Source organism: Pan troglodytes, chromosome 5, assembly GCF_028858775.2.
Source record: "Pan troglodytes isolate AG18354 chromosome 5, NHGRI_mPanTro3-v2.0_pri, whole genome shotgun sequence".
Classification (NCBI taxonomy): domain Eukaryota; kingdom Metazoa; phylum Chordata; class Mammalia; order Primates; family Hominidae; genus Pan; species Pan troglodytes.
Genome location: NC_072403.2, coordinates 117,018,210 through 117,042,383, shown reverse-complemented (window position 1 = coordinate 117,042,383; position 24,174 = coordinate 117,018,210). Strand labels below are relative to the sequence as shown.

Sequence of the window (24,174 nt, the reverse complement as noted above, 5' to 3'; positions counted from 1 at the left end):
ATTATGAATTTTAAGACAGAGTTTTGGAGGTGGAATGAACCAAAGATATTATCAAATCTAACACTTTATTCTGTAAATGCAAAAAGAGAAATCTAGGCCAGGCATAGTGGCTAACGCCTGTAGTCCTAGCACTTTGAGAGGCTGAAGTGAGAGTATCTCTTGAAGCCAGGAGTTCAAAACCAGCCTGGGCAATGTAGTGAGACCCTCTGTCTACAAAACATTTAAAAATTAGCTAGGCATGGTGGCATGCATCTGTGGTCCCAGCTATTTGGGAGACTGAGGTGGGAGGACGGCTTGAGCCTGGGATGTCGAGGCTGTTGCACTCCAGCCTGGGCGACAGAGCAAGACCCTGTCTCAAAAAAGAAAAAAAAATTTTAAAAAGTGAAACCTAGACAAGTAAAACGACCCATCCAAAATTAAGATGGAGAAAAAATGGCCAAACCAGGACTATAATTCAGGTCCTCCAGTTTTTCTCTATCCTCTCATTATATACCTTGTCTCCTTTAAATTAAAATATTTTAAATTGCTTCACTATTTGCTATGAAATATTACTTAAAGAATATTTAAATTTTTACATTTTGGGCTTTATTCAGGTGCCTCAAATCATTCTTATGAAATAAAAAATTGCAAGTGAGTAACTTTTAAAGTGGGTGGTTAGCTTTTGTGAGTATGCGTGTGTCAATGATTTATATCTTCATGATAGTTTTATTTTAAATGTATATACTGTATTAACTCTCCTATCATAAAATTGATCAAAAGAAACTGGGGATATTTTATATAAGGTAAGAGAATCAATAAGAAAACACAGGAAGATTCTCAGAGATAAATGGATAATCACCAAGGGAAAATTCAGATGGCTAAAACATTTTGGTAAAATATGCAGGCTCACCAGTAATCATGGAAATGCAAAATAAAGTATACATAATTCCTCACTATCAAATTAGGAGTTTTCACATTTTATAATACAGTTATGCATCGTATAACGAAAGTGGTCCCATAATATGGTACCACATGTTCACCGTTTCCATGTTTAGATATATTTAGATATACAAATACTCACCATTGTGTTATAATTGCCTGCAGTATTCAATATTCAATACAGTAACAAGCTGTACTTTATTGGTTTATACCCTATAGTGTAGTAGACTATGCCATCTGGGTTTATGTACGTATACTCTCTGATGTTCACACAGCAACAAAATCATCTAACGAAATGTTTCTCAGAATATATCCCTGTCATTAAGTGACACATGACTATACTGACAACTTGATATTGGCATTTCTAACTAGTAGGATTGCAAATTTGTACAAACCTTTTGGAAAACAATTCTTCAATATTGTAAAAAACTATAAAGTTCATTCCCTAGATTCACCTTCAGGTAATCCAGACTAAGTAAACAATCACAAATACAGAAAAATTTGTATGTATAAAATTTTTTTTCCACTTGTCAAAAATTATACCCTCAAAATATTGTGTTTCCGGCAGTAGGGGGATGGTTAAATAAATTATGGTTTAATCAGTTGCAGTCTTTTAAAACTATGCTTGCAAAGAGTTTAATGAAATGGGAAAATCACTGGAATAAGTCAAAAAGGAGATTTTAAAATTGTATGTGTGCTAGGTTTGCCATCAGGTAAAACTGTATGAAAACTGTAAGGCAGAATTAAATTATTTGATATTTAATGGCTTTCTTTAAGTAGTAGAATTATGGATTTTTCCCCTTTAAAAATATTTTTTATACTTTGTATTTCCTATATATTTTTAATACAGATTTTATTCAACAAAGCATATATTTGGGATTTTTTGGTCACTGGACAAAAAACAAAATGAAACAATGTGATATTTGGCTTAGGTAGTTCTAAAATGTGTTTGATTTACAGTAGTCCCCACATCCATGGATTCACTTTCTGTGGTCAACGACAGTCCAATAATATTAAATGGAAAATACCAAGAATAAAGAATTCATACATTTTAAATTGCAAGACATTCTGAATAGTGCGATGAAATCTTGCAGTGTTCTGCTGTGTCTTGCCTGGGATGTGAATCATCCCTTTGTCCAACTTATCCCCACTATCTGTGTTACCCACCCAGTGATTGCTTATTAGCTGTCTTGGGTATCAGATCAATAAAACATAGTGTTTATAGAGTTGTATACTATCCATGGTTTCAGGCGTTCACTGGGGGTCTTGCAAAGTATCACCTTCAGAAAAGGGAGGACTACTGTATATATAGAGGATATCAAATTTATTAAGCTCCCCGCTTAGGCTCTTCTAGATTATCTAACATGTTAACTTTGCTCTTCAACAGGATGTACCCTTTATATCGTCTGGGCCACTCTCTACCGATGTGCCTTGGATATAATGATCTGGAACTCTGTGTTCTTGGGTGTCAACATTTTGCATCTGTCATATCTTTTATACAAGAAGAGACCGGTAATTACTAAAATTAATTAATAAGGAAGTGTTTTTAAAGCTAAAACTTTGAAAGGTACTTTGTTCAGAGTTAAGAGTAAGCATCTAGCATATTTAGTCACTTTAATATAATTTCTCTGAAGTTTAGGCTTTCTGTTTACATATGCCTGAAAGTGAAACATTTTAGTACCACGAAACTTGTTCTACAAATGAGTTTTTAAAACTTTAAAAATCATTAGCATATGAGAGAACATGAATAATATTTTCCTTTTTAAGTCATATTACTTGATTTTTTATGTTGATATTCAGATGTTAACCTGGAAATATCATTGCCCAGTTATAAAATTACTTACTAATAGGCAACTTCTTAAACATTCTAATGATTTACAAATAGTTCATGCTATTTTTTAGTGTAATAACTGTATATTTTTCTAATGCCCAAAATATTCATTTAAGGAAGTCACCGTATTTGGTGGGTTACTACCAAAACACCAGTCTTTAACTTTTTCTTTTCAACTCTGATTTATCTTGTATTTGTTGATCATACCAAGAATAGAAAGAGTAGGAAAACAGCAGGGGTCCTAGAAATCACCCCATATATATCTACTGACTTTCCTAAGCACAAACAAACATTCAGTAAAGTAAAAGATATAATGCTTGCCTTAATCTTACGTTTGGGGCCAGATTTGCATGTAGAAAACTATCAGAAAACAAGATGATTCATAGAAGATTCTAATTTGAATGATGCAGATGATATATAATAGGCATTCAACTAGATTGTAACCTCATCTAAACATAGTGAGTCAGTCTGTGTTGTTTTACTGTAATATTCAGTTTTTTCCAGGTTATGCTATGTAATAAATCTCAATGATATATAACAGCAAATGGGCTTTTTTTCTCACCCACCTTGTATCTTGACTCTGGCAGCTATGTGTCAGCTGTGATTCTGTTCTATGCATCTCATTCATTTAAGGGTCTGTGCTGAAGCAGCAGGTTCTATATTTGGACCATGCATTCTCATGGCAGAAGAAAAAGTACTGGAGAACAAAAGAGAAACACCCAATGTCTCTTAAAACTTTTGCTCAAAAGGGACATATATTGTTTCTGTTCATATTTCATTGGCAAAAACAAGTGACATGGCCCAGTTTGATAATATGGGGCATGGGGTGGAGTAAGGGGGTGTACAGTCCTCTTACAGAGGTTGGGAGCAGTGAATAATTGGAAACAATAATCTAACACACTTATTGTTGTATCCACTTTTCATGTTAACCATTATTGGCACACAGTAGGTGCTCAAAAAAACCTTTGATGAGTAAATGCTTTCGAAGAGGAAAAGTATTAGGCCAGGTGCAGTGGCTCACGCCTGTAATCCCAACACTTCGGGAAGCCGAGGCGGGTGGGTCATCTGAGGTCAGGAGTTTAAGACCAGTCTGGCCAACATGGCGAAACTCTGTCTCTACTAAAAAATACAAAAATTAGCTGGCATGGTAGTGCACACCTGTAGTCCCAGCTACTCAGAGGCTGAGGCACAAGAATCGCTTGAACCCAGGAGGCGGAGGTTGCAGTGAGCCGAGATTGTGCCACTGTACTCCAGCCTGGGTGACAGAGCAACACTTTTGTCTCAAAAAAAAAAGAGAGAGGAAAAGAATTAAGAGGGCTGCATGAGGCTGGGCGCCATAGCTCATGCCTGTAATCCCAGCACTTTGGGAGGCCTATGTTGGAAGATCTCTTGAGCCCAGGAGTTCGAGACCAGCCTGTGCAACATAGACCCTGTCTCTACAAAAAATTTAAAAATCAGCTGGATGCGGTAGCACACACCTGTAGTCCCAGCTTCTCGGGAGGATCACTGGAACCCAGGAGTTTGAGACTGCAGTGAGCTATGATCACACCACTGCACTCCAGCACAGGCAACAGAGCGAGACTCCATCTCCAAAAAATAAATACATAAAAAGGGCTTGATCTGAGAGTTACGGGATGAGCAGATCATGAATAAATGATATTAAATGCTCATTAATAGAGCTTTGGAGTAGAGGAGGTAGATAATGATTGCATTTTCTGAATGTCAGAACTTGCTGGAACCCCAAAATGTAAGGTTCAGAAGTTGCTGATATGATCATAGCACCAAATAGGTAAATCGCTTAGTGTCTGTGCTTTTGTTTCTTCTCATACTATAAATCTACTTTTTTGAAAAATATGAATGCTGGATTTTCCTCAAAATGAAACAGCAGGACAAGTAGGAGCACTGCAAATGCTATAGTGACATCGGTTGGAGCAGCTGTCATGATCCGGGTCTATAGGCTTCGTATCGTGCCTGCCAGAGATACAGTGCAGTATGGTTTTCCATCCACCCAATTAGTATGACTTCCAGAGACTAATGCTGGGCCCAAAGATGGGGCATGACCTGGGCTTTGGAGAATCTGACAACAGAAATGATTAAGCCATTTTGTTTTTCTCTTCCTCCAGTAGCCAGCCTTATTTGCCAGTGGGTTCTCCATTTTACAGAGTTCATTTTAGCTTACGATGAAACTTCTACACTAAAACTCTTTTACACCCTTTTATTTTTCCTTCACTTTACTTGAGAGTATATAAATGTGAAGCAGTGATTGCAGCTGTGCATATTTGTTTTTCTATATTGGTGCATTAAGTAATTACATGGAGATAAAATGCTTAATGTATGTGTTACCTTTGTAAATTTGTTTCCTCATTGATTCCTATTTTGTGTTTATTTTCTTGCTGCCATATTTAAAAGTTAGTAAATTTTTTTGTGTGTGAAACAAAAGGTTTCACAGAAAAGGTTTTCTGTTATTTATAGAAGGTGCTAAGATTGGGAAGATGAATGTTGTGACAACATTGAAAACCTAAACAGTTGCATTATAGCTAATAGGAAGAGGTTATGATGAATAGTGCGGATCTTCCCCTTATGCTCTGAGTTCAGTTTAACTGCAGAAGTTTTTTGATTTTTTTTTTTTTTTTTTTTGAGACAGTGTTACTCTGTTGCCCAGGCTGGAGTGCAATGGTGCAATCATAGTTCACTGCAGTCTCAAACTTCTGGGCTCAAGTAATCCTCCCACCTCAGCCTCCCAAGTACGCAGGACTATAGGTACTAATTTTTTTTCTTTTTCTTTTTCTTTCTTTTCTTTTCTTTCTTTTTTTTATTTTTATTTTTATTTTATTTTTTGATACCAAGTTTCGCTCTTGTTGCCCAAGCTAGAGTGCAATGGAGCAATCTCAGCTCACTGCAACCTCCACCTCCCGGGTTCAAGCAATTCACCAGCCTCAGCCTCCTGAGTAGCTGAGATTACAGGTGCATGCCACCACGCCCAGCTAATTTCTTGTACTTTTAGTAGAGATGGGGGTTTCACCATGTTGGTCAGGCTGGTCTCGAACTCCTGACCTCAGAAGATCCACCCGCCTCGGCCTTCCAAAGTGCTGGGATTACAGGCGTGACCACTGAAAGTGCTGGGATTACAGGCGTGACCACCGCACCTGACCTTTTTCTTTTTAAGTAGAGATAGAGCCTCACTGTGTTACCCAGGCTGCTCTCAAACTCTTGGGCTCAAGTGCTTCTCCCACCTCAGCCTCCCAAAGTGCCAGAATTACAGGCATGAACCACCTCACATGACCTAACCATACCCTTTTAGCATCTGAAGTATAAACTTCTATCACCATTTCACTTGCTGTGTAAGATTCTATTGGCCTAAATACAGAAGGGTGATGGTATATATCAAAGATTTGTTAATTATCAAAACCATATTTAGACCACAGAAGTCAGTGTTTTGGGATTGCTGCTGCATTGGTGAAGCATCTAGTCATTGCTGCATTTCAGGTAAAGATTGAAAAGGAACTCAGTGGCATCTACCGGCGATTGTTTGAACCACTCCGTGTGCCTCCAGATTTGTTCAGAAGACTAACTGGACAGTTTTGCATGATCCAAACCTTGAAAAAGGGCCAAACTTATGCTGCAGAGGATAAAACCTCAGTTGATGACCGTCTGAGTATTCTCTTGAGGGGAAAGTAAGTGTTCTGTGGAAATCAAAATTCCTAGTTTACCTTTAATCTTTTCATGGCCTCTGGGAAGGAAGTGAATGGGAGGAAATGTTGCCAATGAATGGAGAAAGCAGTCACAGAGTTTGTTGTTGGTGGAATTTTTTGCTACAACTATACTTTACAATGCTATAGAGCAACATGTTAAAGCCAGGTTGAGTGTACTGCTCTGAATCTTGATGTCAGGATTTCAATTGCAAGTATTTTAACCATTTTTGACGTTTTATTAAAAATATGAGTCAAAATTGTAGTGGATTTAAATTAGACATTGAAATTCAAAAAGCTTATGCATGCTCCAGAGTTAATTTGTCTTGAATATCACAAAAATACAACTTCTAGGAATATCAGCCATTTGGGGAGAGAGTCAGTCTCTGTTGTGCTGGCATTGTTATTAATAACACCTCTTTCCCTCTCAGAAGTGTGCCAGCTAGAGTTACAGATTATATGGTCACTTCTGTTAGAAGAGCAATAGTAACCACTAGACAGCATACCTCTGGCTCAATACTGGACACTGTTTTTTTCTTTTTCTAACGTTATTTTTTGAAATACTTGTGCCTCAAGAAGTGCTTTTAGTTATGTCCATCATCTCTGTGGAATTTTTAAAACTGTACTACAAAATAAAATCGCATAAGATGATAGCAGTTTTAAGGATTATCATGGTATTTGTGAAATATTGCTTTTATTAACATTAATTTCTGTTATCAGAATGAAGGTCTCCTATCGAGGACATTTTCTGCATAACATTTACCCCTGTGCCTTTATAGATTCTCCTGAATTTAGATCAACTCAGATGCACAAAGGTGAAAAATTCCAGGTATGTTTTCACATGAATTTTAAGGAGATTGAAACTAGTTTGCATCTCATTCAGAATCCAAAGGATATTAATAGAAACACTGCTATGAATTATTGGGGGGAAAAACAAGTTACCATAGGGCATATATAGTATTGTCTCTTTTTTTTTTTTTTTGTTTGAGACGGAGTCTTGCACTGTCGCCCAGGCTGGAGTGCAGTGGTGCAATCTCGGCTCACTGCAAGCTCCGCCTCCCAGGTTCACGCCATTCTCCTGCCTCAACCTCCTGAGTAGCTGGGACTACAGGTGCCTGCCACCACCCCCGGCTAATTTTTTGTATTTTTAGTAGCGACGGGGTTTCACCGTGTTAGCCAGGATGGTCTCAATCTCTTCACCTCATGATCTGCCTGCCTCGGCCTCCCAAAGTGCTGGGATTACAGGCATGAGCCACCACGCCTGGCCTAAAAAATACTGTATATATGTACAGAAAATGTTATAGAAAGATATATTCTAATTTTGTCATAATGTTATTTCTAGACTGTGTTTGCTTTTTGAACTTTTTTTTGCTTATTTGAATTTTTATAATTTTTTCTATAGAAAACATCTTATGCTTTATTAGCGAAAAGGAAAATGTGAGCTGTAGATAATCAGTGTTCTTAAACCAAGTAATTGACATTTATTGAAGAAAACCAGAAAACTGGCTTTGCCTTAGGGAATTTATTTTGTTAATTCTTATGAATGAAATGTAATCACTAAACTCTTTTATACTTAATGAATATGTTTAAGGGGAAAGAACGAAGTTCTTCGTAATGGCAATAATTTGAACATGGACTACTTAGTGTGATTCCTTTTGTGTTAAAACAAATTGCTCCAGCCGGGCACGGTGGCTCACACCTGTAATTTTGGGAGGCTGAGGCAGGCAGATCACGAGGTCAGGAGATCGAGACCATCCTGGTTAACATGGTGAAACCCCGTCTCTACTAAAAATACAAACAATTAGCCGGGCGTGGTGGTGGGCACCTGTAGTCCCAGCTACTCGGGAGGCTGAGGCAGGAGAATGGCATGAACCTGGGAGGCGGAGCTTGCAGTGAGCCAAGATCACGCCACTGCACTCCAGCCTGGGCAACAGAGCAAGACTCCGTCTCAAAAAAAAACAAACAACAACAAAAAACAAATTGCTCCATTATGTGACACTGTTCTGATTCTTTCTGTAAGTGTCCAGCCCTCCTATGTTATTCATTCACCTTGTTATTGGAAGGAAATTAACCAAGAAAATAAATGGGTGAGAGTTTCCTTTAGTCTCAGCCTCTGGATTAACAGCAGTAAGGAAATATCCTGAGAATGGGATTGCTTGTGGGCAAGAAGGTAAATCTATTTAGGTAAGAAATGGAAACGAAGAGGCTATTACTACCTGAGGGAGGAAGGAATGTTAGTGTTTCTTGATGACAGAATCTTATTTTAGAGTCTCATTTTGAGATGTTATACAATTTGGGATGCCACAAAATTGGAGATAAAAGAACACTTTTAGACATACAGTTTAGTTTTTATCATTTACGATGGTTTCAATCCTGCCCTGCTCCCGCCCTTCCTGAATAACTGGCCTGAGTAATCGTGCAGCTTGTTAGTTATGTGCATTTACTGAAAGGTTGCATATAGATTCACTGTTATGCAACATTCTTCCCAAGCTGGTTGGACTTACAATGCAGAAGGAGACAGCTAATGCTGTGTCCTGGCTCCTGTCTTTACACTCTCACCTTGTTGTGAGGGTCAGCTTTGATGTGAGATTTATGTTCTTAGTTTATCTTTAATCACCACGATCTACAAACGTGCAGGGCCGCATCTTCTTTCTCGCCTTCTTTGCTGTGACCTTTTTACAGTTTCTTCTTCCAAAGCCCAACATTTATCTTTTGCCTGTATTTCTCTGTGTATAGTAGCAGGTGGTTTTGTGTGATAACTATCTCATATAATCCTGAAGAGACTGGGATTTGAGGATGGGGTGGGAATTGAACCTGCTTTGTTTCCAGAATCAAGTGGTCCCCAAGAGGCCAGAAATACTAATATACTATCTTTTCTGGACTTCAGATTGTATTTATAATTAAGTCAACAAAAAAGGAATTCCTACCACTAGCTACAGTTCTCTTTCTTCTTGGGGACTAGGGATTGGATTTTGGTAGTTGAGAATTATTCCCGGTAATTACAAAGATTCCAAAAACATGACCAAAATTTTATAGTGCCATAGCTGGATGAAGAAAATGTGTTCAGCTTTTCCTAATGCCAGTCAGCTTTTCTCTGCATAGAGTCTTGTGTGGCATTTCCTGATTGGCCAGTAAATTAAAACTAGCATCATGAAGCCTGTGTCCTGTATAGCTGGAGCCATCAGAGTAAGCCCTTGGGAGAGACTGTACTTTGATTGTTTACAAAATGTTCCTGTTGGCAGATCCTCGAGAGTAATAAATAGCTGTTACACATCTGTGTAGGAGTATGTATATTGCCACTTACCTATGCAAGTTCCCAAATGAAAAATGTCACATTCTCCCAGAGTCAACTTCTCACTACCTGTGTCAGTAGCAGAGGACACTTGATCATCAGCCATCAGGCTTCTCCACCCTCACACTTTTTACCTGCTAAGCTCATCTTTCCCTAACTCTGACCAGTTAAACATGTTCGATGAGGATCTACTTCCTTTGAGTTTCTCTTTCTTTAAATTCGTTCTGTGGTCAGGGTGCTCATGAATTGTACAGTAGGATGAAAAGGAGGAAAGAGAAGGCAAGTGGACTCAATGACTGTCCCTTGAGATTGCACAGCAGGTGTTGCTCAGGTAAATATGTAGTAATTATCATGATAATAAGCATTGTGATAGAGCTGAGAAAACAGATTCTGAACTTACAGTTTGTTATCCCTAGGTACTTATAGTGATTTTGGTACTTATAGCCCAGAGTTGCTGTTTATAACTATTGATAGAATCTTGAGTATTATTATTACAAAAGATGAAAGTAGGCCAGGCGCGGCCGCCCACACCTGTAATCCCGGCACTTTGGGAGGCTGAGGTGGGTGGATCACCTGAGGTCAGGAGTTTGAAACCAGCCTGGCCAACATGGTGAAACCTGGTGTCCACTAAAAATACAAAAATTAGCTGAGCGTGGTGGCAGGTGCCTGTAATCCCAGCTACTCAGGAGGCTGAGGCTGGAGAATCACTTGAACTAGGGAGGTGGAGGTTGCAGTGAGCCGAGATCACACCCCTGCACTCCAGCCTGGGCAACAGAATGAGACTCCATCTCAAAAAAAAAAAAAAAAAAAAGATAAAAGTAGTGTTTTGTTTGGTTTCTTGTTCTTTATGTAGATGTTTTATATTAAGTGAGCTTTACTGTTTGCAAGCTTTTCTTTTGTATTCTATCTCATGCTGCTGCCTTCCCATAGCCAATAGCATGTCCTGGTGTTGCAAAGCCCAAAAATCAAAGTTTTATTGACTTCAAGGGGAGAGGGATGTCTTGCAGGCATATGTCCATGCTCTTGTAAAAGAAATGAACACTAAGTTTTAATGGTATTGAAAGAAAACATTATCTTAATATTAAGTAAATATTTTGGTGGAGCTGTGAAACAATTTCCTCTGCCACTTTTGAATCGGTGTTATTTTAGTGCTTAGGAGAACTCAATAAGCATCAGTGGAATAGACCACTTCTAGGATATTTTAGTGTTTGGTATATGAAATGCAGTATGATGCATGCAAAAAGTATTAAATTATTTCCTTAGGACAGTCAGCCAGTCCTATGGCCACACTGCGGTTTCTGATTCTAGCACATGTGGCAGATCCCTCAGAGACCTTTGTTTCCTACGGTGGAGCCCAGTGTCTTCTCTTTATGACGGCTGTAGAATTGGTTTGGAATCTAAAGGGAGGAACTGATCCAGTACCTTGTGGTAATCATGGCAAACCTGTTTGCAAATGCTTAGTCTAATTCTCGACCTGAAAGATGTCCTTTTATGTCTTCTGTTGCCGTATTTGCTTTTATTTCTTCAGTAAAATTCTTCACAAGGACTCAAGCATAGCACTACTGAAATGCCTAATAAGAAGTAAATTTATTTTATGGAAACTTTTAAAATTCTTATATTGCTTTATAAGATGTTCTCATAAAAAATACACTTTGCTTGACTGTTGTGACAGGAAATCATTAAATAAACTGTCTATTTGGTAGAAATGAAACATTAGGAATCAAGTAAAATGACCTCAGTCAGCACTCTAACTACTGGCTTCCAACCAAATCCATGTTTTTATGGGCCTGTAAGTTACTCATATGAACTAAGTACGGCTTATTATTTGAATACTATTATTTTATATTCAATAATAACTTAAACAGGTCGAAAGTAATTTTTTAACCATCAATAAAAAGTGAATTTGCTAAGGAAATTACAGTGTCATTGTAAAAGTTTCATTGCCTCAGTGGAAACTTGAGGTAATTCAGATGGCTGAAGAAAAGTTAACAGCCTTATGTATCATCTAAATATAATTTCTTCATCTCATAGATGATTTCCATCTCCTCTTTTAACTCCTTCACCCACTCTTTTCCAGAGTCCTGGGTGACATCTTTGCACAACGAAGGAACATCAGTCCTAACTGTCTTTAGCACTTAGGTGCATGGCTGGGCCCTCATGAGGACACCATGCCCACTTTTCTGTTATTACTCCAGGAATATTTTTCAGTTGCCTTCCATTTATGCACCCACCTCATACCGTCTGTGGGAATTCCCCAGGGTTAGTTTGCTTATACTCCTCTTCCTGTAAGTCTTGCCATGTTTTTGATCCTATTTCTTTATTAGCAGCCTCCTCCACTAGAATGTAGGCTTCATGGCGTGTGTTCAGCCTTTCTTTGTATGAGGGACTCTTGATGGACGGCACAGCCAACCTTGTAGTCACTAGGCAGAAATACTTTCTGTGAAATGGTATTGATGAGTATTGGGTGTATTGGGTAGATTTTGACCTGGTGGGAAAATACATTTGGGCTGAAAGTCAAAAGTGCTCACTTTACCACTACTTTTTTTTTTTTTTTTTTGAGAGGGAGTCTCACTCTGTCACCCAGGCTGGAGTGCAGCGGCACGATCTCGGCTCACTGCAACCTCTGCCTCCCAGGTTCAAGGGATTCTTGTGCCTCAGCCTCCTGAATAGCTGGGATTACAGGCGCCTGCCACCATACCCAGCTAATTTTTTTTCTTTTAGTAGAGACAGGGTTTCACCATGTTGGCCCAGGCTGGTCTCGAGCTCCTGGCCTCAAGTGATCGGCCCATCTTAGCCTCCCAAGTAGCTGGGACTGTAGGCACATGCCAGTATGCCCGGCTAATTTTTGTGTGTTTTGTAGAGCCACTCTACCACTAATTAATATGTGTTTGTGAGTTTTTTGGTCCTTCTCATTTGGCATCTGAAAAATGGGGAAGAATATTACTTGTCTTATTTTAAACGGATTTTTGAGGATCCACTTACATGATAGATATGAAAGCACCTTAAAGTTTAAAAGTACATATACAAAGTGAGTGGCATTATGTGCTATTGTCACCCCCTAGTCATTCTCGACCACTTTCCCCTGTTCTATAGTTGTCAAAACACTTACTGCCACCTGAAATTGTCATATTTCTTTATTAATTATCATCCTTCTCCACTAGAATGTAAGCTTCATGGGGCAAGCATCTTGTCTTTCTTGTTTACCATTGTAACTTCATACCTTGAAGAATATCTAGCATAAAGTACATGCATAGTAATGTATTGAAAGAATGAATGAAATTTAGTGTTTCATCAAGTCTTAGATGCTGATGCATTTCTTAAAAACAAATACGTTTGGTTTTGGAAATTCCTACTTTTGATATAATAAATAAACACAAGCTTTTTTTCCTAGGAATGTTGACACCACTTTTTAAAGTAGCCAGACATTCTTAATTTGCCAGCAATCAGATTTCAGCTTGTTGAAGTCAGGAGACAAGCTGGGTTTTTCATTTTCTGTCTTGGTAGATGTACATATCCCCTTGTCCTCTGAAATGTGTTTACTTTTGTGACAAAGGGGACAGAGCTTCTTTAGAAACATTTGCTCTGAGGCTCAGATAGGACTGGATGTCAGTTTAATGGACATTGGTTTTTGCCTACTGCGGTATTTGTGTTCATTTGTTTTGTTTTTGTTTTTGAGATGAGGTCTCGCGCTTGTCACCCAGGGTTCTCCTGCTGCCACTGTATGATCGAGTGTAGTGGTGTGATCATGGCTCGCTGCAACCTCGACCTTCCTGGGCTCACATTATCCTCCCACCTCAGCCTCCCAAGTAGCTGGGACTACAGGCACATGCCACCATGTCCATCTAATTTGTGTACGTTTTATAGAGCCAGGGTTTTGCCATGTTGTGTGTTCATTTGCTTAAGTCCTTCATACAACAGTCATGCATTAAGCACCACTCCATGTTGGAAGTCAGGCATTCAGACAGACGTGAAGATACACAATCCCTGCCTTCACAGTGCTTAGAACAGGCAGATGTGTCAGCTGATGAGCTTGGATTTAATGATAGGATTTAAGCCATAATGAAGCTTGCAGTTGTGTTAACTGATGGAAGTGTTAACATGGGAAGAAGGGCTTCCTGGCACTGAATGGTGAGGGCATGGCCCCTCACTCTGGCAAAGGGACTTATTTGAGGGATACTTGAGCTCTGTGTCGTGCAGTTATAGTACCTTTCTGCTTTCCTACATACAATACTGAAGGAAAGGGGGTATGATTTCCAGCTCTGAGCTAATTTGGGGGTGTCTGTGAATATCTCTAATGGGCTACCCTGCATCTAACCTTGAAATGTGACACTCGAGAAACACCTATGACAGAAGGACCCTCACCAGCCGTATTCATCAGCAACAGCCGAGGGCCCTTGAAGTTTTCTCAGTCTTTAGTGTATATTTGCAGAGTTGGATGGGCAGAAGGTCTTTCACAACTTGCCTCGTGAATCTTAGTTCATCTGCTTGAAGCTGTATTTTTGAACTTCATTGTAATGTACAGGGTGTAAAGAAATATTTCATGTAAGTCATATGTCCAGTGGCATCCTCAGTTGAATACATGCTCCAGCAGCGGTATCAATACAGTGGCCATTCTTCTGTCACCAGACCTCACAAAACAAAACAACAAGGAAACACAGAGAATTTGCTTTTATTTAGTCTGCAGATTGCTTTTTTAAAAAACATAATTTTATACATGTAGAAGCTTGTGTGCATTGAGTCTCTTTTTTTTATAATTTGACAAATCATTGCTATGATAATGTCCACTAAATCATTCCTAGTTTTCTAAATCACTATAGTCATAATTCATATACATAGATGTACTTTATTCTTTGCATGCTTGTTTCTTTGGCAGGTCACCATTATTGCAGATGATAACTGCAGATTTTTATGCTGGTCAAGAGAAAGATTAACATACTTTCTGGAATCAGAACCTTTCTTGTATGAAATCTTTAGGTATCTTATTGGAAAAGACATCACAAATAAGCTCTACTCATTGAATGATCCCACCTTAAATGATAAAGTAAGTGTTTTCTGAGTTTATTTTGTTAAATAAATATGTATATGAGGTATATTTCACTTTATGAAATATGTTTTCCTGAATTTTTAGTAACTAGCCATATGTTAAATGCACTGGGGATACTTGTAATCTTGAGAGGAGAAAGTATTTTGTAATGATTAGATTTGCTGTTACTTAGTAAGGAGTCTACAATTGTCAGGGACTGGTGTTTATGGTGATAAGGCACCCTCTTCATCAAGAGCATTTTAAGGAAGATGGTAAAGGAGTAAGAGGGGGTGGAGGATGGAGTAAGTTAGGGAGGACAGGGCAGCTGGAGGTTTGCAGACAGAGAAAGGCTGACAGACCCCAGCGATCAGGAAGTTGGCCTTCGAACCCTGCTGTCTTCCAGTCTTGCATATCTTCAGGTCAGGCGAGAAAGTGAAAGGAGAGGTGTAGAGCTGCATAGATCTTCAGCAATTTGCAGTTTGATCTTAATTTTCCCGTATCTTTTTAGAAAGAAATTAAAATGATTACAAGAGAGAATTTTTAAAAATGTCGTTTCTGTGATAAGTACTGTTACCCAGTGACAATTGAGTATATGTGCCCTTTCAAAATCATCTTATCTGGACTGTTTATCAAATTAAGCTGGTGCTTATTTCAGTTAATTATTTAGCTTATTATAAATAGGCTACTAAGTATATTTGATTTTTTATAATATATTTATAGTAATAGCTAATAATAAAAATCATAGCTTATGTTTATTGGCCACCTAATATGTATCAGGTATTCTTTTTTTTAATGCACTAACGTATTTCTAGGAAAAGTACATGCTGCTTAAATGGAACGTATGATTCAACTCCCATAATTCTCAGAAAGCTTAAAACTTTGCTTTGTAGAAAGCCAAAAAGCTGGAACATCAGCTCAGCCTCTGCACACAGATCTCCATGTTGGAAATGAGGAACAGTATAGCCAGCTCCAGTGACAGTGACGACGGCTTGCACCAGTTTCTTCGGGGTACCTCCAGCATGTCCTCTCTTCGTAAGTTATCCCAAAACTGATACTACTCCAGAGTTCTGATGGTATCTCTGGACATAGACAAATGACAACTTTGATTAGAAAAATAACTTTGCAGGTAACTATTTGAAATGCAACCTAAAGATAACAATAAAAACAATCAAATTTTGTTTAGCATTTCCCCCATATTGCATATGAGCTAAAAGCCCACTTTAGAACTATTATTTCTGTTTCAGAAATTGAAATTGTTCACTGGTTTTGCCATATACTTTGCTTAAATAGTGGCTCACTGGCTGGGCATGGTGGCTTACGCCTGTAATCCCAGCACTTTGGGAGGCTGAGGCGGGCAGATCAGCACTTTGGGAGGCTGAGGCGGGCAGATCATGAGGTCAGGAGATCAAGACCATCCTGACTAATACGATGAAACCCCGTCTCTACTAAAAATACAAAAAAAATTAGCTGGGCTTGGTGGCAGGCACCTGTAGTCCCGGCTACTCGGGAGGCTGAGGCAGGAGAATGGCGTGAACCTGGGAGGTGGAGCTTGCAGTGAGTCGAGATCACGCCACTGCACTCCAGCCTGGGCAACAGAGCGAGACTCCGTCTCAAAAATAAAAAATAGTGGCTCACCAGAATACTCTTAGAGTCCACATGGTTTGGTTTTTTTGCTTTGGTTTTGTTTGGTTTTGTTGCCATTTGGCTTTGTTACTTTCATGACTTTAGTTAGAGTGAAAGCCTAGACCCAGAAATGTTTTACTAAGTGGTAGACAAATAAATGCTGGGTGTTCTGCTGCTGGCTGGTTATCTCAGTATGAGTGCTGTGAGTTAAAAAGTGATTGAGAAATGGATTATTCCCAAAGATGAAGGAGATCACTCAACACCCTTGTGAGCTACCTCATTCACACGCCTGCCAAGAGGCACATTTTCCAGTATTCTTCCATAGTTTAGATTGTTTCAAAACATTTTAAGTAACACAAATAACCCAGATGTTGAAAATTAGTAAGTAAAATGAGAAAAACTAAATTAAGAATTAAATACTTTAAGAATTATTCTAAAAATGATGGTATAAAAACTTTGAACAAATTCATATGAAATAGCAAAAAGGCAGACATTCTTCCATTGCATGAATTAAAAACTATTCATATTTCCAATTGTATTTTAAGCCAAATTAACTTTTAAAAAATGCAAACACATTCAACAATTCTTTATGTAAATGATCTTGTAACTTTGTATGCCTTTAGATAAGTTATATTAGGGATTTTAAGTGTTGCATAGTCAGGAGAGGCTGGAATTTACAAGGCCATATAATTGGTGTGTAGGAGAGAAAAAACTTTACCTCTTCCCTTTTAGGGTTGTTTTTTGGCTGGACCTGAGAATTAAATTGACATAAGACAGATTAACAAGAGAAAAGGATACAAATTTAATACAAGTTGTATGAGTTTGTGTTAAAAGCTCATACAGGTTTTACATGGCACAGAAGCTTTTGTAAGGAAATGAAGACCTAAAGAAGCAATTAAACAGTTTATAGTGAATTGGACAAAGAATAGTAAGTTATGAAAAGGCAACTAAATTGTGTTGGAAGACTTAAAGACGAGTTATTTTAATAAAGGCTTGTACAGAATTCTCTCTGCCTAGACATCTTGTCCTTGATGATAAGAATGTTGTTTTCCTTCTAATATTTTGGGAGATCACCTTTCATACAAGAATTTCATCTCCTGTTTTTTGTTTGTTTGTTTTCTTTTTGTTTTTGGTTTTGTTTTTTGTGTGTGTGTGGCGGGGGGGGGATGGGAGTTAGTCTCACTTTGTCACCCAAACTGGAGTACATTGGTACAATTACAGATCACTGCAGCCCTGAACTCCTGGGCTCAAGAGAACCTTGTCTCTATAAAAAAAAAAAAAAAAAAAATGCCAGGCGTCATGGTGCAGGCCTGTAGTTCTAGCTACTCAATAGGCTGAGGCAGGAGGATCCCACCCGCCTCGGGTGCTGGGATTTCAGGCATGAGCCACTGCACCTGGCCTGCATAGTAACTTTTTGAAGGTATTAACTAAAGCTCACATGAAGGTCGGGTGCTGCACTTCCCTACTCTTGGGGCTCAGCCACAGGACTAGCTGCCATCTGGGTCACTGCCATTGTAACTGCAGAGGGAAGACAGTCGTGGCAGATTCACAAGATGGCTGGCTGTTAAAGCTCCTGCTCTAAAGGAGCAAGTACCACTTCCATGCATGTTCCCTGGGCCACAGAAGTCACTTGCCAGAACCAACATCAATGGATAGATCATTTAACCCTTCTGCAGGGACTGCTCAGGAAGGGCCTAGTGAGAAACAGCAGGTGGAAAGCTGGACTGTAACACAGTCTACTACAGCGGGTGTTAGGTCATTTTATAGATGAGGAAATTGGGAATATGAGATGCTTATTCACTTGCCCCTCTTCCATGGGGGCTGGTTCTGCAATATAAACCTAGGGATCCTATCTGATTCCAGAGCTCATGCTTGGCCAGGCACAGTGCCTCACACCTGTAATCTCAGCACTTTGGGAGGTTGAGGCTGGAGGATCGCTTGAGCCCAGGAGTTCAAGACCAGCCTGGGCAACATAATGAGACCCCATCTCTACAAAAAATTAAAAAAATTATCCAAGCATGGTGATACATGCCTGTGGTCCCATCTACTTGGGAGGCTGAGGTGAGAGGATTGCTTGAGCCGGGGAAGTCAAGGTTGCAGTGAGCCATGATAGAGCCACTGCACGGAAGCCTGGGTGATAGAGTGAGACCTGTATCAAAAAAAAAAAGAAAAGAAAAACAAAAGCTCATGCTTGTAGACCAGATTACCTCTGTGTTTTTTTAAATGCAAGTAACACTTGACTAGTGTTTTTCCATATACAGGTCACCTTCACATCTGTTCTTGCATTTGAACCTGACAGCTATGTGAGCTAGGCACAGGAGCTGTTATTATTTGCCTCTTTGCAGATGAGTCCACCTAGAGTTGGTGAGAAGGTAGTGACTTGCCCCAAGCCACTTTTTCTCAACTCCCACCTACTTTTCTGGGGAAACCTGTCATCTCCTGATTCCTTCCTTGTGATCAAGTAGTGCTGCAGATAGGTTTTCATAGATTGGTTAATGTAATCCATTTCAATTAAAATTTTTGCCTTATTCTTATCACTGGAATACTGGGGTTCTACTTAGGAATGTGTGAAATTATCCAATGATAATCTCCAGTGTCATTTAGCTTTTAGTTAGATTACTTACAGAATTACAAGCAGTGTCACTCCATACCAAATTAAATATACCTTATGTATTTCCTTAAACCTTTTTACATTGTTCCACCTATTCATTAACCCAAATCTAGGTCGATTTAAACATTAACATGCATACGAATATTTATAATTATTTTTCGAATCACGATCTGAACAGCATGTGCACATTGCATTCAGCCACTACACCTCAGGGCTCCCTTTCCATCTCTCTCTGTCTCTCTGTCTCTGTGTGTGTGTTTCTGCATATGTTTTTGTTTTGGTTTTTTTGTTTGTCCTGTAGAACAACAGATTCTTAAATGTGCATATGAATCACCTGGAGATCTTATTAAAGATCCTGATGTAGCAGGCTGGGGTTGGGGTCTGGGAGTCCACAGGTTTAACCAGTGCCCAGGTGATACCAGTGTGGCTGGTCTGTGAACTACACTTTGAGTAGGAAAGCTGTAGAATTTCCCACCTTCTGGAATTTTGCTGAGTTCATCCGCATGGTGGTGATTATGGTGTTCTTGTCTTTCTCATCTGCTGGTAGTTGGGTGTAGAAGTTTGCATAAAGTAGTAAAGGCACTACTTTAAATATCTCAATCAGTAATGCGACAAATATACTTCATAACTTTACACAGCAAATGTTCAGTGAAACAGAAATACAGACAGAAAAAGGTGGAGGGAAACTAAGTGACCTGTTTTAATGGAATTGCTGCTGCTCCCATTTCTCATGTTGTACTCTGCTTTTATACACGCCACACAATGCTAAATCCACAGCAAGGTCTCTACTCCTTTCCACACAGAGTCTGTATTCCCACTCCAAATTGTGGGAAGAAAGTGAAGTCATGAGATAGCCTGAGAAAAAGTCATTCTCTCTGTTTATTCAGTAGTTCATAATTCAGTTCATTTAACTCTTTCACTTTCCCATTGCTTCATTTACTGGGTTTCATGTTTGCAAACATGGAATATAGTGAGATAGGAAGAGAAGAAGGGACAAGATGTATGAGAGGTGTGAGAACACTTTAGTGCCAGTGTATGTAGGAAAGCTTTCTTCTGTTGGCTCCTGGACCAAGGTGTTGCTCGTCAGGGCACCTTGTTGTCATCTTTGTGTCATCTTCTCTCCTTCTTAGCTCCCTTCATGTATAAAACATATGCATTCACACAGATGGATTGTATTGGCAATTCCATCACTAGTAGGTGCTGCCCAGCTCAGGCATTGCTATGGTAACAGGAAGACGTATGTTTCCTTGAATGTTACAGAACTGTATTTTAGTTAATTGGGGTTAAATAACCTATCATTTGGATTTTTTTTTTTAAATCACAAGACAATATAGGCAATGCAATCAGTTGGAACTCATCTTTGAAAAAGCTTGTTAGTTTAAACCGTGTCTTTTTTCATGAAATAATAATTATGTTGTTTTTAAAAATGCTGTGAGATCTTTAGAGAGATGTTTCTTATTAAGATCTTTGTAAGTATTTTGTTTGTTATTAGTGTCAAGACAGTACTACATTGGCCAGGTACACTGGCTTACACCTATAATCCCAGCACTTTGGGAGGCCAAGGCAGGAGGATCTCTTGACCCCAGGAGTTCAAGACGAGCCTGGGCAACATAGCGAGACCCCCTCTCTACAAAAAATTTTTTTTAATTATCTGGAGGTGGTGGCATGCGCCTGTGGTCCCAGCTACTTGGGAGGCTGAGCTAAGAGGACCACTTTAGCCTGGGAGATCTAGGCTGCAGTGAGCCATGGTCTTGCCACTGCACTCCAGCCTGGGTGAAAGCGTGAGACCCTGTCTCAAAGAAAAAAAAAAATGCTGCTGTGGACAGCCTACTAATGTCATATGACCTAGTTTTTCAAATATTTAGTTAGCTTGCAGTCTGAAAAGACTACCAATATGTCTGAGAGAAACTAATGAGTTTCTCTTGGTTCTCTTCTATATTTATTTACCTGGAAAGACGCAAAAAGCCATTACAGCATTCTTAGTTTCGAGGCTGGTTTCATGAAATAATCTGTTCAGCTCAATTTGTGTTTCATTCCCGTTGTGAGCAACCATAGACTTACAAACAATAAGCTTTACATGAATTGTACAGAGAGGTAGAAAGATGTGTGATTAGGCAGCAGGTTTCTGGGAGATGAGTCTGAACAATTCTCAGACCTACCAAGATGGCTAGAGAAAAGCAATACCCTCATTTTATAGATGAGTAAAGTGTAGTTTAGGGAGATCAATGTGAGCATAAACTTGTTTGGGGATATTCAGCTACTGCTGTAGCAGCTGACACATCCTGACCACTTTCAGCCAGGTTCTCATTTAATCCTCGCAACCACCCTATGAGGTGGGTGTTTCATTTTCCATTTTTAGGCTTAGGAATATGATCATGTCTCCCCCAGCCAGTAGAGGCTATGCTCTCTCATGCCAGTGCCCTGCTCCTCGCCCCAGGAGGGGGCCTCTGTCCTCACACAGCATTTTCTTACCTGTAAAATCTTACCTGAAGGTATTTTATACAGTTGTACATTTTTAGTCTGTTAGTCAAAATTGTTTAAATTATCAAGTTAATATACATAGATATCACATGGTTAAAAAACCTTACAGTGAAAAAAAAAGAACTGACCCCCCTCCAAGCTAATTTTAGTCCTGCTCCCAAGGAACAATCACTTTGAAACAGTTGTTAACCACAGTGCCAAATGATGTGCCGTTATTTATTGCTTTATACACTTAATCTTTTTTTTTTTTTTTTTGAGAAAGGGTCTCACTCTGTCATCCAGGCTAGAGTGCAGTGGCATGATCACAGCTCGCCGCATCTTCCACCTCCCAGGCTCAATATGTCCTCCCGCTTCAGCCTTCTGAGTAGCTAGGACTATAGGTGTGTGCCACCATGTCTGGCTAATTTTTGTATTTTTTGTAGAGACCACGTCTTGCTATGTTGTCCAGGCTGGTCTCAAATTCCTGGGCTCAAGTGATCTGTCCGTCTTGGCCTCCCAAAGTACTGGGATTATAGGCAAGTGACTACCTTCTCACCAACTCTAGGGGGACTTAGTAACCTTTATCTACTGACCTACGTAGATAGCTCACTTCTAATTTCCCCTCCACTTTCTGCTCAATATGATGAAGTCACTAGTTTTTGTTCTTTTGTTGTTTAACTTTGTAACATTAAACAATACACCTAAATCTCCATTTCTTTTTCTCGCTGCACTGATTTTAAAGGTGAGGACATTAAGGGCTGGGCCCAGTGGCTCACTCCTATAGTCCCCGCACTTTGGGAGGCCAAGGCGGGCAAATCACTTAAGCCCAAGAGTTCAAGACCAGCCCGGCCAACATGGCAAAACTCTGTCTCTACAAAAAATACAAAAAATAGCAGGGCATGATGGCCTGCCTGTGCCTGTAATCCCAGTTACTCAGGAGGCTGAGGACACCTGAGCCCGAGGAGGTTGAGGTTGCAGTGAGTCAAGATCACGACACTGCATTCCAACCTGGGCACAGAGTGAGACCCCGCTCAAAAAAAATAAATTTTTTAAAAGGTGAGGACATTAGCATCCCTACTTTCTTATTCTTCCCCCTTCTACCTTCAAACTGTTGTGGGTCTCTTCTTTTACTTTGAAACGGTCAAGTTATATGTTCTCTTTTATAACTGCAGTTAGCTTTTGTCTATGAATTGTTTCACAAAGTCTAAGACAAATAAACAATGTTGAGATTATTGTGCTTTACGTAGAACCAAGTAGTGGGCAGTGCTTACATTTATTTCTGTTTCCAATGTCATGACTCTTGTTCTGTTCAAAGGAGACTGTTCTAAAAATCAAGTTCAAGTGGATTCTTCTTTCACATACAACATGAAAATCATGCCACGGTTTACTTTATGCCTTGACTCTCTTTTTTCCCCTGAAGTTGTTTCATTGCCTTGCTGTTGTGGGACACATCTTATTCACCATATCCCTGGGATCTTCAGGCTTCTTCCTCATTCTGTCTTTTAGGTGAAACCCATTTCATTTTTTCTTCAAGTCTCTGAGTGGTTATCCTCTATTTGAACCCTGCCTTTTCATACTGCTTATTGTTTCTACGGGCATTTCTAGTTGCCTTCCTTTTTCCTTATCATTGTCTTTTCTGTCCTTATATCCTTTCTCCCAGTTCTGTGTCCCATTTTTCCCAGAGACTTTCCTTACAGAGCCTGCCGTCCTCCAGCCTCATCCTGGATGGATTGTTCTCTGAGCTGTTGCATGGCTGCCAGCCTGAGTCCTGCCCTCACTCTTCTCCTGGGTTCATTCACCTTCTCCTCTACCCTGTATCTTCTTCTTTGTGAGCACGAAGAGGCTGCGGGACTTTTGCTCCTCCTTGGCTGCTCACACAACACCTTGCGCGCTGTACAGCTCACGGCCCTGATGGTCCATCCGAGTAGTTAGGGACTGCTCTGAGAACGTGCTCTTGGGGCAGAGTAGACCTCATCACAGGAACCACTAAGCTACTTCGACCTCTGCATTTGCCCTAATTTTGTACGCTTTGCCTGAGTTCCTCAGTGCTGGTGCTGAGTGTATTAAAGGAAACATTTGGTGCACAGGCCAAAGCTACTCTTTAGTATTATTGTTCAGAAAGCTTCAATTCAAACTCAGTTTCCTCAATTAAAAAAAATCTTAGGATATAATAAGCAAAGACAGGAAAAGAATTCTTTCCAGGAAAAAAAAAAAAAAGCCATTAAATCCTTCCCCATTCCCATTCTTCAAAAATTGTACAATCTAATTAAAATTCTAAACTCCTGTAGGTTTTTAATTACTTGCTAAAGCAGTTGGCCAGATGGTTAAACATAATAAAAATAATAACATTTTGAAAGAAATGGAGAAAACGTCATTAAAGTTAACAGGGGAGAAAAGAAAATCTTAGCACCTTATATTAGCTTACAGAAATGTTGCTCCTTTTTAAAAAGTGTATTTCTTAAGCAAGGATAAAAGTCACCTGACAGATTTCACATCGTGGTACTCTACTTATTTGAAGCTCAGATTTGAGGTAGTTTCTTCATCCTCTGGAACAGGCATGACCTTCACTCTGGATTTAAGAACAACAAATATGTCTGTTTATTTTTACTTCCTAGGAGAGGCCTTCAGGCCCTCCTGTAATTAGAAGCACACTGAAATAGAAATAAGCTTAATAGGGACAGAATCTTACCTCATTTTTTCTTACCCTGTATGCCAGAGATTTGACTG

General features: G+C 39.4%; 1 protein-coding gene across 2 annotated transcripts in view; it reads left to right on the top strand.

Annotated features, from left to right (window-relative positions):
* BVES (blood vessel epicardial substance) overlaps positions 1 to 24,174 on the top strand; it is a 36,101-nt gene that overhangs the window by 5,408 nt on the left and 6,519 nt on the right. For both annotated transcript variants that reach the window (XM_001143515.8, XM_527578.8), the window contains exons 3-7: positions 2,306 to 2,430; positions 6,236 to 6,423; positions 7,159 to 7,267; positions 14,604 to 14,771; positions 15,644 to 15,785. In XM_001143515.8, coding sequence (XP_001143515.2) covers positions 2,306 to 2,430; positions 6,236 to 6,423; positions 7,159 to 7,267; positions 14,604 to 14,771; positions 15,644 to 15,785 — 732 coding nt within the window. The remainder of the gene's footprint in view (positions 1 to 2,305; positions 2,431 to 6,235; positions 6,424 to 7,158; positions 7,268 to 14,603; positions 14,772 to 15,643; positions 15,786 to 24,174) is intronic.